The following is a 20,859-nucleotide window of genomic DNA, read 5'->3' as shown; positions in this document are numbered from 1 at the left end:
TGGAGAAGGGCCGATTCCAGACCTTGGGGGACCTGCGGAAGCAGTGGACTGAGTCTGGAGTAGAAACATCCAGAGCCACCGTGCACAGGCGTGTGAAGGAAATTTGCTACAGGTGCCGCATTCCCCAGGTCAAGCCTCTTTTGAACCAGAAACAGCGGCGGAAGCGCCTGACCTGGGCTACAGAGAAGCAGCACTGGACTGTTGCTCAGTGGTCCAAAGTACTTTTTTTCGGATGAAAGCAAATTCTGCATGTCATTCGGAAATCAAGGTGCCAGAGTCTGGAGGAAGACTGGGGAGAAGGAAATGCCAAAATGCCAGAAGTCCAGTGTCAAGTACCCACAGTCAGTGATGGTCTGGGGTGCCGTGTCAGCTGCTGGTGTTGGTCCACTGTGTTTTATCAAGGGCAGGGTCAATGCAGCTAGCTATCAGGAGATTTTGGAGCACTTCATGCTTCCATCTGCTGAAAAGCTTTATGGAGATGAAGATTTCATTTTTCAGCACGACCTGGCACCTGCTCACAGTGCCAAAACCACTGGTAAATGGTTTACTGACCATGGTATCACTGTGCTCAATTGGCCTGCCAACTCTCCTGACCTGAACCCCATAGAGAATCTGTGGGATATTGTGAAGAGAACGTTGAGAGACTCAAGACCCAACACTCTGGATGAGCTAAAGGCCGCTATCGAAGCATCCTTGGCCTCCATAAGACCTCAGCAGTGCCACAGGCTGATTGCCTCCATGCCACGCCTCATTGAAGCAGTCATTTCTGCAAAAGGATTCCCAACCAAGTATTGAGTGCATAACTGTACATGATTATTTGAAGGTTGACGTTTTTTGTATTGAAAACACTTTTCTTTTATTGGTCGGATGAAATATGCTAATTTTGTGAGATAGGAATTTTGGGTTTTCATGAGCAGTATGCCAAAATCATCCGTATTAAGACAATAAAAGACCTGAAATATTTCAGTTAGTGTGCAATGAATCTAAAATATATGAATGTTAAATTTTCATCATTACATTATGGAAAATAATGAACTTTATCACAATATGCTAATATTTTGAGAAGGACCTGTAGTACAAGTTGAGATAATTGAGTCTAATAATTGGGGGCTAGCAGAGGATGGTGCCTATCTCCAGCGGTCATTTGGTGAGATGCGGGGTACACCCTGGATAGGTTACTACTCTATCACAGTATACCACAGAGACACAGGAAAAACAACTGTGCACAGCCCCTTAATATAAGACATATTTTCAGGTGTTTCACCCTTTTTTGTTCAGTATGTAATTCCACATGTGTTAATTCATAGTTTTGATGCCTTCAGTGTGAAGCTACAATATTCATAGTTATGAAAATAAAGACAACTCTTTGAATGAGTAGGTGTGTCCAAACTTTTTGGCAAGCTCTCTTGTCTTTCCTGTGTTGAGGGTCAATGGGATTCAGTATTGTGCCACATGCTGTAATAAAAGATTGCTTTTCTTTTAAAGTTTTATTTGTTTATTTTTTTCGGCACTAGTGCCCTTTATTTTTTTGTTTTGTTTTTTTGACAGTAGGCAGGCAGGAAAGAGGGTAGACCGGGACTCGAACCCGGGACGGCCGCTTCGATGACTGTAGCTTCTGTATATGGTCGCGTGCTTAGCCTTTAGAAGCGTTTCCGTGGAGAGCAGTGCAATCCTGACAGTTCCTGATTTCGTCCAGCAGGGGGCCGAGCAAGGAAAATGTGGGAGGAAAGAATGAATCCGGAGAACTGAGTCAGCAGCTGCTGCGGTGCCTCTCCGCTGCTCTCCGCAACTTCCGTGGGTCGACTTCAGACCCCGAAATAAGTGCTAACATTTTTTTTTACCAAACACAGTGGACGCTAGCTGCCTTAGTCTGGGGTAAGAGGCGTATTTGGGGGAAGCAAGAGAGAAGAGAAGAGGGCCATCTTGATTCGCTGAGGTATCCTTTTACATCTCTGCAGCTAAAACACGCTACTTCTTCAGTTTACTTAGGAAAACTCACCGCGTCCTTCTCTCTGAGTGTAGCTTCAGGTTTTTACCTTTCATGTTATATAAAGTTTAAAAACCGGTACAGATGCATGCAGAACCAAACTGAAGATGTAAGTTGCTGTCTCTTCTGTCGGAGCTTTGATGAACAATAGGATTAAAACAGACAAGTTAGTGGATCAGCGCTGATTACAGGATGGAATAGCTACCTTTTGGCTCCTTCAGGCTGCCGTAGTTCTTAGGAAATCCAAATTATCAGGTACAGTTTATATTCTATAGCCTGCGGATATAAAGCCATAATAAAACCTGGAATGAAGTTATAACAAATGCATGCTAGTTTAGAAACATATATCTTTCTCCATGTTATTTACTTTAAGGACTTATTAGCCAGCTTGTGGAGCTAGGTGTTATATATAAGAAAGAAAGATTTCCCCTTATATACCCTCAAGTCTTCATTCTCCAACAAGATGGAATATTTTTGACATATTTGTTTTTGTTCTCTCAGCATGTTCAAGGGTTTATATTCTTACTATTTGGTTTAGTCTAAAACACAATGATATTTCTAACATACCTCTTTAAATAATTGGCACCTTTGCTTTAAAAGTGTCAGTAACAAAACTAAAATGATCCTATCTGTAAAATAAAACAGTTATTAAAAAAAATATTTTTTTTTTAATAGAAAAAATGTGAATCTTCTATTTGACTTATGGTTAACTGAGAAGAAAAAATATATTTATTTGTATTGCTGTAGCTCAATCTCATATTGTAAAATGTAAAAAAAAACCTGCCTTTCATTTTAGTAAATGTATTCAGTTTGAGAAATAAAATCCACAGTTCAGAAATAACTGTTTTTAACAAAGTCTCAAACTTACCACTACAAAGCACTTCCTTTATAAATAAACATGTGTACTTTCCTTTTTTAAGTTAAACACAGGAATTCTAAAAGGTAATCCATGACTTTCCTCTTCACTTGAGTAAATGTGACACAGTGTAGTGGCCCACTTCTCTTAGCTGCTTTTCAAAATAGGCAAGACAAGAGAACATGCCATTCAAGTAACAAAGATATGTATTCATCTCCATAAGTCAAAAATGGCTGTATGAAAATAGCTATTTACCTAAATCCACAGAGCAATTGTTAAAAGGTTTTAAACAACTTGAACTGTGATAAGCAAGGCTGGATGAGAAGTTTATCTCTCCACCCTGCATGGTAAGGATGATGTAAGGGAGGTTAAAACATGTCCAAAGCTCACTGTTAGAGAACTGCAGCAGAACCTGGCATCTTGTGGGTCTCTTTCACAGCAGTTAGATGCTATCAAGGCATGCAGGAAAAAGCCATTTTAGTTTTAATGTCGTTAATGTAAACATGTGGAGGTCACTAAGCTGTTGTGCCTTTGACAGGAACACTCTGCTTTGATCAGATGAGACAATTACCCTGTCACACTAATGCGTATCTGAAATTTTAGACCTGTTGAAAAATTCAGCAGCTTGAGCGCCACAGCTCTCACACACCGTATTGCTACAGCACTGATGCAGCTGCGCCTGAATATCACAACAGTACCAAATAATGTTACCTAATCTCACACTGTTCTATAATATCTGCACTGATAAAGATTCACTCACCTCGGCATGCTTGATGCTTAAACCTGAAAGCAAAACTGACTGCTTCACTTGTTTTCTAATGAATTCAGCTCATAATTATCTGACCATATGGACAATTCATAGAACATTGAGATTTCATTCACAAGCAGTCAGTTGATCCTTAAATCTATAAAAACAATAAAATGACGTCACTGCAAGAGTAACATACCTCAACTCCTCCCAATACACAGGCACCATTCAGAACGGGATCAAAAGTGACACATGTACTTCAAACAGGGCTGGATGTTTTACAGAATCTGCTTAATTTACCTCATGGTTAGACTCACAAACTTTTTTCAATATGTCGGCATAAATGGCAAGACAGGGTGTCAGGAGCCTGAAAAACCCAAAATGGTTAACAATGTTTGTGTTTTTCTTGTTTCCCTCGAGGCTTCATGTCTCTCAGAGTTTCAGCCATGAGTGTTTTTCCTCCAGTTCGACGGGACCGAGTCATCGCTCATCTCCCTCAGGTAAAAAGCACAAGCAACCGCATTATCAGGTGTTTGTTGTTCTCCTTAATGTCATTCTCAATCTCTTTCTCTTGTTTTAGGCTTTCAGAAAAGAGGCGGCTTTTCATTTGACGGAAGATTTCAACAATAAAGTGAGGACCGCCTGCCAGGAGCAGCGGACCGGCACTGTTGGGTGAGAACTGAAACCTGAACTCTCTATGAGGTCTGTTTGACTGGATTCTTTATATTTCATCTGCTAATTCTTGTTTCATTCTTTGGGTCAGATTTAAAATCTCCAAGGTCATTGTGGTCGGTGATCTGGCTGTGGGGAAAACCTGCCTGATTAATAGGTAAACTCTACTGTCTTTTTAACATGTGAAGCACGCTCAAGTGCAGTTCTGGGAATAAATAACTTAGGAAGCTTGTGGCTGCTTCAAGGAATGTGTTATTTTAGGATATATTTACAATGAGAGGCTAAATGTTCAATCTGCATCTGAGCGTAATGTTTTATTTTGTAAGATACATAATTAGGTATAAGTTTTTATTAACAGAATAAACATCCAACTGGTCATCGCGTTTCAGTTTTAGATTTTTTAACTTTTGAAATATAAGCAAATTTATTTAAACATTAGTAGCGACAGTAATTATGTTTGCTGAACTCATTTAAATTATGTAAGACAGCAGCAAGGAAAGTGAACCCATGTTAACTATTGTCCTGTAAAACATAAGTGGTAACCAGGAACACTTTTTTGATTGTTGTTAAACTGATCCTTTAGTAGTTGCTGGATTCCCTTGAAATCTTTATGGTTTATTTTTGTCAAGGTATAGCATCACACTTTCAGATCTGCAATAGTTTTGTATCATGTCATTCCTGCGGTTTAAAGTCCTGTAAATAAAATGCCAGACTGAAAGAAGTGCCCCTCCTCCACTAGTTGCTGCACACTGCTGGTTAGCTGGCTGAAAGAAGGCTCCTTCACTTTCCCCTCACCTACAAGATAAACAAATTAGAGTTTACGTAAATATTCCTGGTGGAGAAGATGTGTGGCTGCAGTATGTCCGTTAAGCAGCTAACTCAAGCTTCTCAAAGCAAATAGTCAGACTAATTTACCAGCTAATATTAGCTTGTTATACTTGTGTTGCTCCACGTAAAGCAGAGCAGATCAAAAGTATTAATATTCTTTCAGAAAGCAGACTCACTATACCACAGGTTTATTTAATATTTCTACTCAAATCTATGTATCAACAGCGATATTAATATTGAATATAGATATCAGCCTAAATGTTTATATTGGTGCGTCCGTAATTTTAATTTTTTATGAAAACATTTAGAACATGATACACAAATTTGTTAAAAATTTTTGTTTAAATGCAGTATTTTATACAATGAAAATCTCATACTGCTCCATGTCTCGGTGATTCTTTAAAGTCATCCCTCAGAACCTCGTTTGTTTTATTTGTTTTATTTCAAGCATAAAAGAAAAGAGTGAAAGTAGGCAGAAAATGAATGAAAAACAAATGATGAGCTGTTTAAACATTGGACATAAAATAAAAGTATAACAGATGAGACGATTCATAATAGGTCAATGTGAGTTTTTACAGGTTAACTGGACGGCTGGCTTCTTCTCTTTGGTTTATGGTTTTTAATATCTTTTTCTTGTATTTATGTATGCTTGATATAAACAATGTGATTGGTGTAAAATAGACACTTGATGTGTGAATATTGTAGTAACCAAAGAGGCGTCTATATGTCGTCAAAAGCAACCAGTACTAGGAGCATAAATGTGCAATACCACCGATGGCCACTAAACCCCGCTACCAGAATTTCTAAAACGTGTTAAGTGACCTAGTGATCAGAAAAGTAAAACTGGATTTTTGTTTTAGATTTTGCAAGGATGCCTTTGATAAGAACTACAAGGCAACGATCGGTGTTGACTTTGAGATGGAGCGCTTTGAGGTGCTCGGTGTCCCTTTCAGCCTGCAGCTGTAAGTCTGATCTGTTTCTTGTTTGGATTTTAAAAAAGGTTTGGATGCTGTAAAGTTGCTCAGTTTTCTCTCTGTTACAGATGGGACACTGCAGGCCAAGAAAGATTCAAGTGTATTGCTTCCACATACTACAGAGGAGCTCAGGGTTGGTCCATCCAGCTTTTCCAAGTGTAAAATTATTTAAACCGAAAATATGTATCGAAACAATAAAAAAGACTCGAAGTTGAAGAAGTTTCAGTTGTACTCAAAGGTTTTTCTTTTTTTTCTCAGTTGTGATAATCGTGTTTGACGTAAATGACATTGCCTCTTTAAGCCATGCGAGGTAAGCTCACTGATTATAAGAATATTGTTGAACTCATAGTTCCTTTGTCTCCGTTAGTTGATCTACTGCCATGTTTCTGTTACTGCAGGCAGTGGCTTGAGGACGCCTTAAAAGAGAACGACCCCACCAGCGTTCAGCTTTTCCTTGTTGGCACTAAAAAGGACCTGAGTGTGAGTCTTTTAAAGTGGGCATTGCCTGCAGATATTTTATGTTGTTTTTACTGGAACTGGATGTGAATAGCCTGGATCGATGCCAGATGCACAGAGAGTTTGTGTTCATCTGGTTGAACCCTCAGGAATGTTTTTCCTCCTTGTATAAACCCTAAAAGTATTTCTGATTAAGGCAGAAATAATGGAGACTGGGATGTTTTTTGACTTGCCGTTACCTCAGTTTCAGCATTGAAACTTTTTATTTTTCTTTGCTGCTAGTGATGAATTGTAAATTAATTATAATGTTTAAAGTTTTACAGTCTGTGGCGATTTCTGTATACGAACATGTCACTTATATAATTAGATAACATTACAGCAGTTCTTGGCAAGCTTTCTTGCAAAGAATTTTTATAATAAAAAATCTGTCAAACACACAGTTATATTCAGTCGTATTCATTAAATCAGCATATTATTGAAAGTTCATTTCTGTAACTCAGTTCATTAAGTGAAACACTATATAGATTTAAAACACACAGACTGATTTTTTCAATCCTTTATTTCCATTAATTATGATGATTTTCCACTTACAGCTAATGCAAACATCTTGGAATAAGAATATTACATCAGACCACTACAAAACATGTTAACACATAAATGTGGTCCTGATAAAAAGTATGTTTAATACCTGCTTAAAGGTTATAATTTTCAAAAGGCACTTATCTTATAAATGAGTGCATATCCTAATTTACTGAATATGTGGTTATATTACAAAACAAATTACTTACTTTTAATACATACTAGAAAGTAGAGTGTGTTTAACCCCATTTCTTTGGTTTTTGTTTCTTTGACATTTTTAAATAGTCTCCTGCTCAATATTCTCGGATTGAGCAAGACGCTCTGAAATTTGCAAAAGACATCCATGCAGAGTATTGGGCGATTTCATCACTAACGGGTAAGTCGTCAAATTTAATTACAGACTTTTAAAGTAGTTAAATATCTGAAATTTCACCTTTGAATACACAGCTTGCCAGTCACTGACTGTATAAATAATAGATTTTCAGTAATGGCCATAATCCTCTAATAGTCCATGCACAGTTTAACATTTTTAGCATTAATGCTTAGAGTTTAGTGATAGTTCTGCTCAGCATTTTTGTTATGCTTGCTAACAGTTTTGTTTTGTCTCGGTTTAGCCTTTATGCTAACAGCTTAGCATAATCTGTAACACTTTTAGGCTGTCAATCAAAAGATAGCTTTTATATTTTCAAGTCAAAAAACTTGTAAAACAACAAGTAAAAAAATTTCTATAAGAAACAGTAAGTTGTTCAAAGTCAAGGGGCCATTTTAGGATATTTTTTCGCCCACATTCTGCACAAAAGAAACACCTAATGTAAACAAACCTTGGAGGCTGTATTAGCAGTCTGATTGAGTAACAGCTTAGCATTTTAATTTAATTTATGCTAACTGTTTAGCACTCATTTCTGTTTAGCATTTTTAGCATTTATGCTAACTGTTTAGCATTAATTTCTGTTTAGCATTTTTAGCATTTATGTGAACATTTAGGTGTCTTTCCTGTTCAACATACATTGCTCAAAAAAATAAAAGGAACACACAAATAATACATCCTAGATCTGAATGAATGAAATATTCTCATTAAATACTTCTGTACAAAGTTGAATGTGCTGACAATAAAATCACACAAAAATAATCAATGGAAATCAAATTTATTAACCAATAGAGGCCTGGAATTGGAGTCACACACAAAATTAAAGTAGAGAAACACACTACAGGCTGATCCAACTTTGATGTAATGTCCTTAAAACAAGTCAAAATGAGGCTCAGTATTGTGTGTGGCCTCCATGTGTCTGTATGACCTCCCTACAACACCTGGACATGCTCCTGATGAGATGGTGGATGGTCTCCTGAGTGAAATTGATTGTCAATCAGTGTTGCTTTGTAAGTGGAAAGTTTGATTTCACAGAAGTTTGATTTACTTGGAGTTATATTGTGTTGTTTAAGTGTTCCCTTTATTTTTTTGAGCAGTGTATTTAGCATTTATGCTAGCAGCCTAGTATTATTTTTATTTATATCCATCAGCATTTATGCTAATAGTTTAGCATTCTGACTATTTAGCCTTTATGCTAATAGTTTAGCAGAATTTCTGGCACTTTTAGGCTCTCATCAAAACACTATTTTTTTAAAATTAAAATAGAAATGTGAAGAAAATCAGAAGACCAACATCTATAGTGTAAGCCTATGGAGTCTCTTTTTCCCAGTCTCTGGCTGATCTGTGGCTCCTTTTCTTCAGGGGAAAATGTGAAAGAGTTTTTCTTTCGAGTCGCCGCTTTGGCCTTTGAGACAAACGTTCTTGCTGAGTTGGAAAAAACTGGACCAAGGCAGATTGGTGACGTTGTCAGTGAGTATCTGAAGTGTCTCAAACAGTAAAACAAACGTGTCACAGTTTAACACAGCTCATCTCTGTGGTTCTCTCAGGAATTAACAGCACTTCAAGCAATCTGTACGCTACAACAAAGAAGAAACATGGAAACTGCTGTCAGTAAGGATGAGAAAAAGGTTTTATTTTTTTAGTTCCAAGCTCACAAACTCAGAACGAGGCTTTTTCTCCGCAGTGGATGAGCTTGGCAGCTGTCCAGCTTATTTGGGAGGATTTCTGTGGCCAGAGAGGGAGGGGGCATTTGATGGCAAGTTTAGTTTTCTTTTTCTTTTTCCTGGCCAGAAGAGGTTTCTGCTATGGAAAAAGTGAGGATATTTGTGGTGTTGCTCAGTTTTATATGTCTGGACTTCAACACAAAATGATGGTGATTCCATTAAAATGCCAAAGAGTTTTTAGATGCTTACTTTGCTTAGAGCTCCAGTTTTGCTGATGTAGTGTGTATCACAATCAATTAGTGATTCAATTTTTAACCCAAATATATCTGATTGACATTTTTATCTAATAACCGCTTTCTAAATCATCAGTTCCTCTCCTCAGCTCATATGTTCATGTTTTAGACTCTTTCACCTGAAAGATGAGGAAACAGACATGAACAAAATGGAGGCATCTAACAAAATGAGCTTCACTTACAGCGCTCTCTAGACTTGTTGGCAACACATTGATAAAAATCTGTAAATTGCCTTAATATTAATGTGTCTTTTAACGCAGTAGTGCAATTTCATCATGAAAATCCATCATTTAATTTAAGTAGATTTATTAAATAGGTTAAAAAAAATCTATTACATTACTTTACAAATTTTTCTTTTTCAAAATCGCCGGTGGTATAATAACTGGCGTCCCTTTACAATAAATTAAATGAAACTATCCATCCATCCATCGTGTATACCCGCCTATCCTTACAGGTTTGCTGGAGGGCGATTGATTATCTCTGGCGGTCATTGGGTTAGAGGCGGGGTACAACCTGGACAGGTTGCCAGTCCATAAAAGGGCAGCACAGAGACAAACAGGACAACTATATACACACATGCTCACAACCTATTGCAATATAGAGTAACCAATTAACCTTACGGTCATGTTTTCTGGACTGTGGGAGGAACCCAGAGTACCTGCAGAGGAGAACATGCAAACTCCTTGCATCCTCCATGAAACTGTTGGTTTACATTTTTTCTGCAATGAGGTTGGTTATGAACTTTTAATTATTATCCTATGAATACTTGATAGCCTGAGTTCTAAATGTAGTGTCACACATGGGCCCATTTCTCTGAGCTTCTGCTCACAATGGAAACGAAATGAAGAAGATGCCACATATCTGTCAATCCTCTTAAGTGAGGACATTTCTACAAGAAAATGCAACAATTTAATAGTTTAAAACAACTTAGACAAAGAATGACCCTAGAAAACTACCCTGGTTCCTGGAAAAAGTTCCTGCATGTGAAACACTTTCTGCATGATGACTTGTTGTTCGGGAGGCACACCAGGGCAAAATCTTTGCTGTCCTACCATCACAAACGTAAATGTATGGATTTTAATCTGAATTTCACAGCTGGGGTGCAAATACTTTTCTGACATTCCTGTAGTCATATTAAAGGTTGGATCAGTATGAAAGTTAATTATTTTTGAGGCTTTTTAAACATATTTAAACATATTTTCCAAGTATGCAGGGTGCTAAATACCAGGTACATTATTGAACTATTATTTTGGTACAGTATAAAGCTGTATTTATTTTTATGCATGTGAGCTAAGTGTTAAACTCCTTTAGAAACATTTCCAGGAAGGCTGATGGGAGCTATTACATATTTTTCTATCAAATCAGTGACTGAATTTGTTGTAGTCTGTTTCTGTTTGTGAGTATTTACTAATTGTTTTGATTAAGGTGTCTAATAATTTTCATTTTATGTCAGTAACACAAGCAATCATGTCAAATACTTTTAATTAGTAAAAAATATTAAAACTCAAGTCATTCATCCATTATTCATTCATTGTATTACTATGCAAATTAAAGTGTTTCATATAAAATGTATCTTCTCTTCTTCACTGAGCTTCTAAAAAGCTTTTAAAAAAGTTAAAATATTTCCCATCAACTTGACTCTGCAGCACTTCTGGGATGCAGTGGGAGAACTTGTAGTTTTCCTTGATCCACTTCCCTCCTTCGGTGTTCTCGATGGCCACAGCTGCAACACCTGCAGCAAAAATGGAGACATGTCCAAACTCAGCTCCTGGGCTCTAATCAGTCACAGCATAATAAGGTCACTTTGCTGGCTGACCTACAACTGTGGCTCCCAGTTTCTCCACCAGCTGGATGGCGGCCCTCATCGTGCCTCCCGTCTCTATCCACTGGTCCACCAACAAAACCCTCAAACCTGCAGCAGAACACACGTCCAAAAGAATCTTTAGTTTTACTATTTTTTTTACTGTTTTACATTAGAGCCCAACTAGAGCGTTCGCTGCCGAAAACCAGTTGGCATGTAGATAGCAAAATAAACATTTAATGTTTTGAGTGAACAAAAACAAAGATGGCAGACTGAGGTTTTTATATCAGATCTGAGGATAAGTAGCCTAAGCTTAAATCTGTGCCACGTTATATTTAAACCCCAGGGAAACAGGAAATTGTGGATCTTAAAAGTACCTGAATATTTTTATCAATTGGACAAGCAGCTCAGGAGCAGGGTCATCTTTCAAAAACTTCAGATTTTTGGCTGACCCCTCAAAAAAAGAGGAACATCTAAAGGAAATGTTTGTTTTTATTTTGTATACATTTATATGCAAAGCATTAAAACAAAATAAATGCTTACTGAATTATGTAGGTTTCTAATGTCAGCTTATTCGTCAACAAAACTCCAGGTCGACATTTTTGATAGAATAATCTACTAATATCTACTATTTATCATTTTATTCTACTATATTTTTTAAAAATTGGTGCACAGCTTTTTGCTAGTCATCGATCCTTTAACAAGACTCAACTGATTTTCAGTTTTACAAACTAAAACTGGCAACAGTTCATCTTCCACAAAGTGAGAGAATAATGCGAATGAGGCCGTTTTGGTTTATAATGCTGTAGTTTGTTCAGTTTAAACATTATTCTATCTTGTAACGTAATGGAAAACTGGATGATTTACCTGGTTTTAGCACATCCAGCCTTACTTCCATAATCTTTTCTCTGCCTGAGTAGTCTGTGTAGTTTTGGTTTTGGGTTGCCACACACAGATGACCCGCTTTACGAATAGCCAGGAAACCTTTTCCAAGAGTTGTGGCAACAGACGCCCCTAAAAAAAAACAGAAAAGGTTAATCTAGGGTGACAGGCAGTGGCGTGCACAGACATTTTGGGGGGCAGTCGCTCAAGTGGAAATGACCACCCAGGAAAACATAAATCTCAAAACAAGAACGCATTTGACAAAATTCTTAAGATTAATAAGGCAACAAAATTATTATAGACTAATTTAAAGTTCGATTACTGATTCACAACCTGAACTTCCTGAGTCAAATTTGAAACTTACGTTATCCTTCATTTTTTTTTCTTTTTACACACTGAGCACAACGTGTTTGTCTTGACTATATCTTTCTGTACTTTTATCACAAAATGTCAGTCAGTCAGTCATTTTCTACCGCTTATTCCATAGTGGGTTGCGGGGAAGCTGGTGCCTATCTCCAGCAGTCTATGGGCAAGAGGCAGGGTACACCCTGGACAGGTCGCCAGTCCATCGCAGTATCACAAAATGTCTTCTGCACCAAATAACCTTATGTTGTAGCAAAGCAGGTTTTTCTTCAGAAATGTGAGTAACCAGTGACCATTCTACAGTGTAAATCAACGATACCCAGAGAGTGAGTCATAAAATCTTTATAGTCAAAATGAAACCAACATCAGAGAATATGATCATAAGAAGAATCATCTATACTTGTATACTTGTAGCCAGTGTGATATATGACAGAAATTATTCTTAGAGAATAAAAATGTATGAGATTACAAGTCCTGAGAACTGATAAGATGTCTGCTATTTAGAAATTAAAATACTCTGATCACATCATCATTTTTACACATACAGAAGTAGAAAATACAGCTTAGTCTACATGCCCCACATTTACTGAACTTTATTAAATGTATTTTTGTAGTGTATGAATTGTAATGTTAACCAGCTCATTTGGCCGTATTTCCAATAAAAAAAATAGCATGAGTCAAACAGAAGTCATCATGGACCATATTAGCAAATGTAATACCGACATCTATGAGACAGATTTGAATTAATTTTTTTCTTCTAATTTGATCTAAGAGTTAAATCGTAGACATTCTCCTGGCGCCTGGTGGCGGCCGTAGAAGACATAGCGGGTAAAGGTGCCATTGATTGGCTTGTTCTGTTTAGATAAAATGGTGGCAAGTGAAATTTTAACTTTTTCATCTGAAGGTTAGGAAGTATATTCGTTTTGTTTGTTTCCTGGATGGTTAGCCGGCCTGTCAGCAGGGCAGGGCTCTATCTGACGGCGGAGGGGAGAAGAGAAGAGAAGAGGTAAGCTGGACCAGCGCAGGTCCAACTCTCCGCTCTGCACGCAGCCCGTCTCCGTTGAGAGACACACATATGTATGTTGGCGAAGGGGGTTCAAAACGTGGGGCACTGGTATTATAGGCCTTTAAATTCAGAAATGTTACCTTGGGCTCCACACTATACACTGTAAAAAAATTAAAAAAAGATTTCAGGAGGGCACTTTATTGTCCATAGGATAAAAGGGCAGGTGCTCTAGCACCACCTAGCGTCTATCTGTGCACGTCCCTGGTGACAGGACAGTGAATAAATCTAAGTAATGTTTTCATAAAATAGTCATATCATGTGTGAGAGAAAAGCTTTACATTTGTTATACAACTACATCTACTATTCCACGTACATTAACTTTGATGACATCCTATTCTTAATCTATAAGATTCAGTTTGTTGATGTACCCACCGTTGCAGCAATAGCAACTTTAGCTATTCTGCAAACATCTTTCACAAAGTTTAGGTGTGTTCATAGTTAGATGAGAAAACCAGAATTTCAGCCTCTGCTCTAATTCATCCCAAAGTTGTTCAAGAAGGTTGAGGTCAGGAGTCTGTGCAGGCCAGTCAAGTTTCTCCACACCAAACTTTAATTACCTTCAGCCATGGAAGTGATTATAACACCAGAATTCATTCATTTGGTGGTGTGAGCCAATACTTTTGGCAATGTAGTGTATCTAAATTTAGCATTGTACCCTGAGGGATCAGGTTTCTCTTATCCAGTGGCCCAGCAGCAGCCACTCTGATTAAGATTAGTCTGAACTGTTTTTCCCACTTAAGATAAATGACTTTGTTTTCTCACCAAGTATAAATCCCATGGCATCCATCCCGGCAACCAGGTCAATGTGGTTGCTGTGAAACTGACTGAGAAGGTCTTGCACGCAGTCTGCCAGAGCCTGGATCCAGACCAAAGAAAGGGAAGATTCACAACATGCAAAGCGTTATACTACCTGTTTCAACGACAGCTACAGAGCACATGCTTCTTCACTCTAATTGTACCTGCGAGTTGCAGTAGAGTCTGGACGGGTCCAGCCAGGCGAACTCTGGTCCTTTTGTGTTGGGGGCCATGAGTGAAAGGTACCATCCTTTCTGCCGGTCTGCGGGAACGGCCAACACGTCCATTTGGGGTAGCTGCAACACTGCGGCCTGTGCAGTCAGAGGGAAAAAACAGAGGAAAACATACGAGGCTGGGAATGAGACAAGTTGCCCATATCAGATTCCAGAGGGAGGGACTGGTGGGTGGGACTAGACTCCGTTATATATTTACTCTGTTGCTTGTGCTGGATTTCAATGCAGCTAATCAATTATTATACTTGTTTATTTTTTCTTTTTGGTAACCTCATAAGGTAGATTCTTAACTTTTTAATGTCACTGTTTCTGACACAATCACAGTTTGCCAAAATGACTAAATCAACATTTTCTTCTGTCTGTTGCTCCCATTTACAGTGACTTGCAAAACTACACATACTTCTTGGCCTCTTTCATGTTTTGTCCCATTGGACCCAAAGTTTTCAGGGTACTTTTATTGTGATTGTAGGTGATAGCAAAACACAAAGTAGAGCATAATTGTGAAGATGAAGGAATATGATGCATAATTCTTTTTAAAATTTCAGAAATATAGAGATATAGTGGTGGCAGCATCATGGTGTGGAGATGCTTTTCTTCAGTAATGACATTTGGTCAGAGGTAATGAGAAGATGGATGGAGCAACAAAAAACAGTTTACCTCTGCAACTTGACAACAACCTTAAACATACAGGCAGAGCTACAGCATGATTTAGATTAGAGCACCTGGACCATTTGTGGCCCTTTAAATGATTTTGTGTGGCACCTGATTGCGGTTCAAGAATAGCACAAATCTGGCCAACCAGCACAGGAGGTTGATGAAGATGGACACTTTTTAAGCAATTATTAGGGTGATATCTTAAATGACAAATAAAATTATTAAAATGTGAAATGTTAAGTACCCCACAATGTATTTTTATTTTATGAACCACAATTTCAGCTTTTATTCTAATTTCACAAATGTCAAGAGACTTTTACTCAAACCGAACTTGGGTTCACTGATTCTAACTGAGCTTCAGCTTTTCTGCAAAACATAGTTTGAGACGTGCAGCCCAGTACGGACATACTCTAAAAGAATTGCAGCTGCAATTGCAGCAAAAGGTAATTCTACAAAATATTTACCCAGGGGGGCTTAAAACCAAATTTTCCAGAGCTCAGTTTGTAAATAATTTCTAAAACCAAGTTTCATTTCATTCTAAGAATAGGTACTACTTTGTGTTGGTTAATCACATCAAACACAAATAAAATATGTTGAAGTCGGTGGTCGTGTTGTAACAAAATGTGAAAAGTTCAAGGGGTGTGAATATTTTTGTGAGGCACTGTATGATTTCAAAGATTAAAAAAATCTTCTTCCAGAAATGTCATGTTTAAGCATTTACAATAAAGTTCATACACCACACTAACTGAGCACTGTTTGTGCTAATATCCATATTATTAGTGCAAGACGGTGAATGTGAAGGTGTTATTTTCCACTATATTATTAACTTCTGCATTTTTAAGGCTCATGCACGTAAAGTCTATTCCCCACCTTACTGAATAAAATTACATTTTTTTAGAAGTCTTCCTGATCAGTTTAAAAACTTACAAACTATTGTTTTTTTATAATAGGGTTGTTGTTCCTTCTAGATTTAATATTCTGCAAGTGTCATCGTCAAACCAGACAGCTTTTATGTTTGTACCATGGTTGTTGGAAGGAAAAAAAAAACTTTACAAAAGCTAACTTCATGTAAAGTAAAACGACATTACAGAGAGAGCTTTCAGTTTATGTGAGAGAGAGCTGTTGAATACTAGACTCTTTGTTGTGCTCCAGTTATGAATCAAAGGGCAACCAGGATGCTGGAAGAATCACTTTGTTCAGGACTTTCATGAGATTTGCTAATAAACATAAACATGGTTTTGTAGTTTAAAACCTGCTGAAAGGCCACAGATTTTCAGACAACTCTGTCTTTAGGCGGACTCCATCCAAAATCTAAAAGTACAACAAGGGTGTTCATATCTCATCACCGTTAGTACCTTCTGTCACGTTTCAACTAAAAGCTAAATGTGTTTTGTTGTGATTTTAAGTGACAGATCATCAGAAAAATGCATTATCAGAAAATAAATGGTTTCAATACGCTTTACAAAACAAAAAATCTAAATGTGTGCATTTTTATTTAGATCCCTGTAGTCTCATAGCGCTTAGTAAAATCCAGTGAAACCAATTCACTTTTAGAAGTCACCCAATCAGTAAACAGAGTCCATTTGTGTGTCATTTGATCTCAGTGTGTTCTGTGAAGGACTCAGAGGTTCGTTAGAGAACATTAGAGAACAACCATCATCATGAAGATCATGGCCACAGCAGACAGGCAAGAAATAAAAGGAGGTTAAACCAAGATTAAGTTTTAAAACAACATCAAAGGTTTTCAACATCTCACAAAGAACATTTTAGTTCATCATTTTAAGGTGAGAATTTGACACAAATCTTAGAGATGGGAATCACATTTAACCAACAGGCTGGGCAAAGAGACCATCAGTCAGAGAAGCAGACCAGAGACACATGGGAACTCTGGAGTAGCTGCAGGGATCCACAACTCAGCAAGGAGAATCACAACTATTTATTATACACTTCACAAATTGTCTCTTTATGGATGTGAAGAAAAAAAAAAAAGCTGACACATGGTGGAGGCAGCGTCATGCTGTGGAAATGTTTTTCTTTAACAGGGACAGGAAAGCTACACGGAGCTGACGGGGTAATTACAAACCACGTTTTTTAGGTTTTTATTTGGTAAACAATTTTTGTAACTATTCATGTATACTTTTACTTCCCCATCAAAATTATGCAATGCCTAAACTTAAAATGCATTGCAGTTTCTGGTTGTAACCTGACAAAATATGAAAAGGTTTAGTGGGAAGGATACATTTGCAAGGCTCTGAACATCCAGATTTCTGAGATGATGAAAAATCCAAAAACAATATATCAGTTGGTTCCTTCTTATATCTGCACTTAAGTTGGACTACAGATTGTGAAAAAATCTCAAAGCCTCCTTCATGCATACCTTGAGTTATTATTGCAAATACATGCTTAAAGCCACTCCTGTCTGAGGATCCATTTCTGAGAAAGCTCAAGTAGAGTTCACATTTACTGTAGCTGAAACATGACTCTTTATCTAACTGCAACCACATTATATGTCGCAGTTCTCAGCCTGTAAGGTGCTCACTGTTTTTAAATAAACTAATATCTGAAATTTCATCCTAGTTTTTATTAAACGGAGCTCAAGCTGAGTGCTGAAGTTTCAGTCAGCAGCCTTGTGATTTTCCCACAGTCTGAGTCATGTGGACATCAAACCAAATGACCCCATAAATAAATCATCTCTAATGATAAATGTTGCTTTGTAATGGGCATAAATATAGCTGGAAACTAAAGTAGTTAAATTAGCATTATAAAATGCACGGGGGAATGGTAGAATTAATGCATAATTGCAGGAATGCATTACGGTTATATGCATTTAGTACTTTAGAATGATGCATCTTCCTTGTTTAAAAATTACATTGTTTTATTAAATTAAGATATAGGACAGCTCCCTAACCAAAAAATAACACACAGAAGATGAATAATGTGTAATAGTTACTGTTTTATGAGATGTTTGAAGATTGGTTTAGGAAAGAAAAGACAACTGTCACAAAACGCAACAGATAACAGACTTTGAACTAGTCTCACCTAAGAACGAGAAATCATGAGGAGGAAAAGCATATCTGGGAATATTTGAAGGCACAGGATGCTCCAGATAAGCATGTGTTGCCATTTTGTGCCTTCTTTCTTTCTTTTGGTACCTATTTACTTATACCACTGCGTATCATTTTATTTATTTTTTTATGTATTTTAAAAGTATTTGAAATAAATACAGAGATAAATAGCCATAACATTTCTCAAACCTCTCCTGTATATATTTAATTGTTTACTAGTTTTTTCATGTTGAGGTTGTGAGTTGGACCAAATTGCAGACAGGAACTTGGGATAAGCATGGTGAAAAACCTGCAGCTGACTTAATAAGGGGATCAGGAACAGCTGTGGAAGAGAGCAGACAGGCAGACTGTAGGAAGATGAGTAGTTAACATCTAAAGGAAATATACCGAAAACAGAATCTAAAAAACTAAACAGAGGAATAAACTAATATGTAAACACTTTACTAACAATAATAAACACAGAAAAGAACTGACTATGGCAAAACCTAGAGAACATAAATAATGAACAGGGAAATGATGCAAACACAAACACCTAAAGATCGTTATAGTTTTTGATGACTTATTTTTTAACATCCTTTTTTTTCTGATTTTGATTGCTCTTTGGGCCATTTGACTCTTATAAAATCTGACAGGTTTATGACCTCTGACTTAACTAAACGTACTCTGAGCTATCATCCAGCAGATAGATATCATTTCCTTACAGTAGACTATGAATAGGTTATAGAAAATGTGTTTAAATCCTTGGTTGTCATTGTGGGTCTAAAGCTATCCTTTAAGGTGTGGATGAATTAATGCATAGTTGTTACGAAACGTTCCTTAGCAGACCACTACATGTCACACCTGAAAAAAAGTCAGGAACAGAGGTATGAAATGGTGAAATGATGAAGAACAACTTATATGGAAGACAAAAACAAACAAAACAACAAAAACAAAAACAAAACCCCTGAAAAAGAACTAAATTCATTAAGGGTCCCTTGGTAGCTTGTTTTCTTAAATACTCTTTCTCATAGGTCCAATCCTTGTGTTTATTTGAAAAAAATAGATCATAAATACAGAAAGATTATTGTGCTTGCTGTTTCTAACTTCTTCACTAGATGTCAGTTTAAAACACACGCTAAACCTTTAACTTGTGTAACAGATGGTGACAAATCAGCAAATTCCAGAAGTTTCCAAGTGTTACAGAAAGCAAAAACTCTTTAATCCACTTAAATTACACAAACTAAATTAACTTACAAAGAAACAGCAGAGTGTCAAGGTGTAACCGGATGTGTTGGTGTGATCGTATAGGTTTTGAAAGCAGACAGCTCAGTCAAATGGTTTCTGCCTGTTTATTTCTGTAGAAGAGATTAAAACTTATTAATCCACTTCTGGTCACCTCTTCCATGCTCTCTGCTCCCTCAGCAGTGCAGAACAACACTGTGCAATACACATTTTCTTCCTTTTTAAAGTAAATTAACAGCAATTTTTCTCATAAAAATGAAAGTAACCAAGGAACAAGAGGAGGAGAATGCCATCTAGTGGCCACATTAACACATAAATGAACAGAAATAAAATGTGTAACTTAAAATACAACATTCCTTGTAGAAGAAATTAAAATTTATTAATCCACTCCCCAGTTTACGCTCAGCAGTGCAGAACAACACTGTGAGGGAAGGGAGAAGAGAGTGAAGCTATGAGGGCTGGGAAGGCTACGGGAACCCAGGAGGCACAAACAAGGCAGAGTGCAGAAAGGCAATTATCATAGGGAAAATCAAGAAAAGCATGGGAAATAAAATTGATCAATGAGATAAAATTCACAAACGTATTATCACATCACTTTATGTTATAAAGGGCATTTTTAACTCTGTTACAAAGGCAACATGGTTGGTAATGATGCATACTGAGGGAGAAAATTATTGCACAGATGTAAGTCTGACATGGAAAACAGGGACTAAGCCGATCCAACTGTAACCATTGAGAAACATCTGACAAAACTAACCAGGAAACATGGAGAACAAAAAGCACAACAGTTGACCACTTACTCCTCAGCCCCACCAGATGGCGCTGTTCTGTGTGCAATAAGTGGTGGACTAAGAGTCAACATATATTTCCACAGTCTGTATCGCTACACCCAGAAGAATGTCTAAAATTTCCACTTTAACATCTTATTTGTGATACAAATCTGAACATTTTCGTGAGGAGAAATAATTTAAAGGCATTCGTATGCACACACATAGTGAGGCTTGAGATAATCAATTGAATCCATCAAAAAAACAACAACCTAAGAATCTTCTCTCTAAATTTTTCAGAAAATGGAGAAGTAAGTCAAACCCTCTGGACATGGTTTTCTGTTATTTCCTTGTATGTGGAGTAAGTTACCTCAACAGGGACAGCAGGATTATTAGTCTCTTGCCCCAAATCCTTCCAACATTGAGCACTTCAGTTCATGAGAAATTTTCTTCTCTTTTCTTTTCTTTTTTTCTTCTCCTCCTCTTCTTTTTTTCCACTCATTCGAGATGTGATCGAATGTTGCCTCTGATGATTTTACATCATTTTTCTCCGCCTTCCAGCAATCCGATTTCAGTGCCTTGTGTGGG

At 37.3% G+C, this 20,859-nt stretch overlaps 2 protein-coding genes across 3 annotated transcripts; one reads left to right on the top strand and one right to left on the bottom strand.

Annotated features, from left to right (window-relative positions):
* Positions 1–1,568: 1,568 nt before the first annotated feature.
* Positions 1,569–10,932, top strand: rab34a (RAB34, member RAS oncogene family a). Of its 2 annotated transcripts, none has more exons than XM_047391849.1 (11): positions 1,569–1,936; positions 4,012–4,091; positions 4,172–4,263; positions 4,355–4,420; positions 5,952–6,053; positions 6,134–6,198; positions 6,324–6,375; positions 6,464–6,545; positions 7,386–7,476; positions 8,830–8,937; positions 9,015–10,932. In XM_047391849.1, the coding sequence occupies exons 2-11, from the start codon at positions 4,017–4,019 to the stop codon at positions 9,080–9,082; spliced, it is 801 nt and encodes a 266-aa protein (XP_047247805.1). In that variant the 5' UTR covers positions 1,569–1,936; positions 4,012–4,016; the 3' UTR covers positions 9,083–10,932. The 2 variants fall into 2 exon arrangements, with proteins under 2 accessions (XP_047247805.1, XP_047247806.1); XM_047391850.1 differs by lacking the exon at positions 1,569–1,936 and adding an exon at positions 1,955–3,897.
* Positions 10,890–20,778, bottom strand: zgc:174895 (uncharacterized protein LOC100126024 homolog). The gene is made up of 6 exons (XM_047391851.1): positions 20,642–20,778; positions 14,496–14,642; positions 14,299–14,392; positions 12,093–12,239; positions 11,241–11,336; positions 10,890–11,156 (listed from the first exon to the last, which is right to left on the bottom strand). The coding sequence occupies exons 2-6, from the start codon at positions 14,616–14,618 to the stop codon at positions 11,008–11,010; spliced, it is 609 nt and encodes a 202-aa protein (XP_047247807.1). The 5' UTR covers positions 14,619–14,642; positions 20,642–20,778; the 3' UTR covers positions 10,890–11,007.
* Between the last annotated feature and the right edge of the window lie 81 nt (positions 20,779–20,859).

This window comes from Girardinichthys multiradiatus, chromosome 18, assembly GCF_021462225.1.
Source record: "Girardinichthys multiradiatus isolate DD_20200921_A chromosome 18, DD_fGirMul_XY1, whole genome shotgun sequence".
Lineage (NCBI taxonomy): Eukaryota > Metazoa > Chordata > Actinopteri > Cyprinodontiformes > Goodeidae > Girardinichthys > Girardinichthys multiradiatus.
This window is presented reverse-complemented; position numbering and strand designations above follow the sequence as displayed.

Coding starts and splice junctions, on each gene's coding strand:
- zgc:174895 (XM_047391851.1), bottom strand. CDS start 14,618: ATGGACGTGTTGGCCGTTCCCGCAGACCGGCAGAAAGGATGGTACCTT. Junction 11,337..12,092: donor GCTGGATGTGCTAAAACCAG/GTAAATCATCCA, acceptor GTTCTGCTGCAG/GTTTGAGGGTTTTGTTGGTG. Junction 11,157..11,240: donor ACTGGGAGCCACAGTTGTAG/GTCAGCCAGCAA, acceptor TTTTTGCTGCAG/GTGTTGCAGCTGTGGCCATC.
- rab34a (XM_047391849.1), top strand. CDS start 4,017: ATGTCTCTCAGAGTTTCAGCCATGAGTGTTTTTCCTCCAGTTCGACGG. Junction 4,092..4,171: donor TCATCGCTCATCTCCCTCAG/GTAAAAAGCACA, acceptor CTCTTGTTTTAG/GCTTTCAGAAAAGAGGCGGC. Junction 6,199..6,323: donor ATACTACAGAGGAGCTCAGG/GTTGGTCCATCC, acceptor TTTTTTTCTCAG/TTGTGATAATCGTGTTTGAC.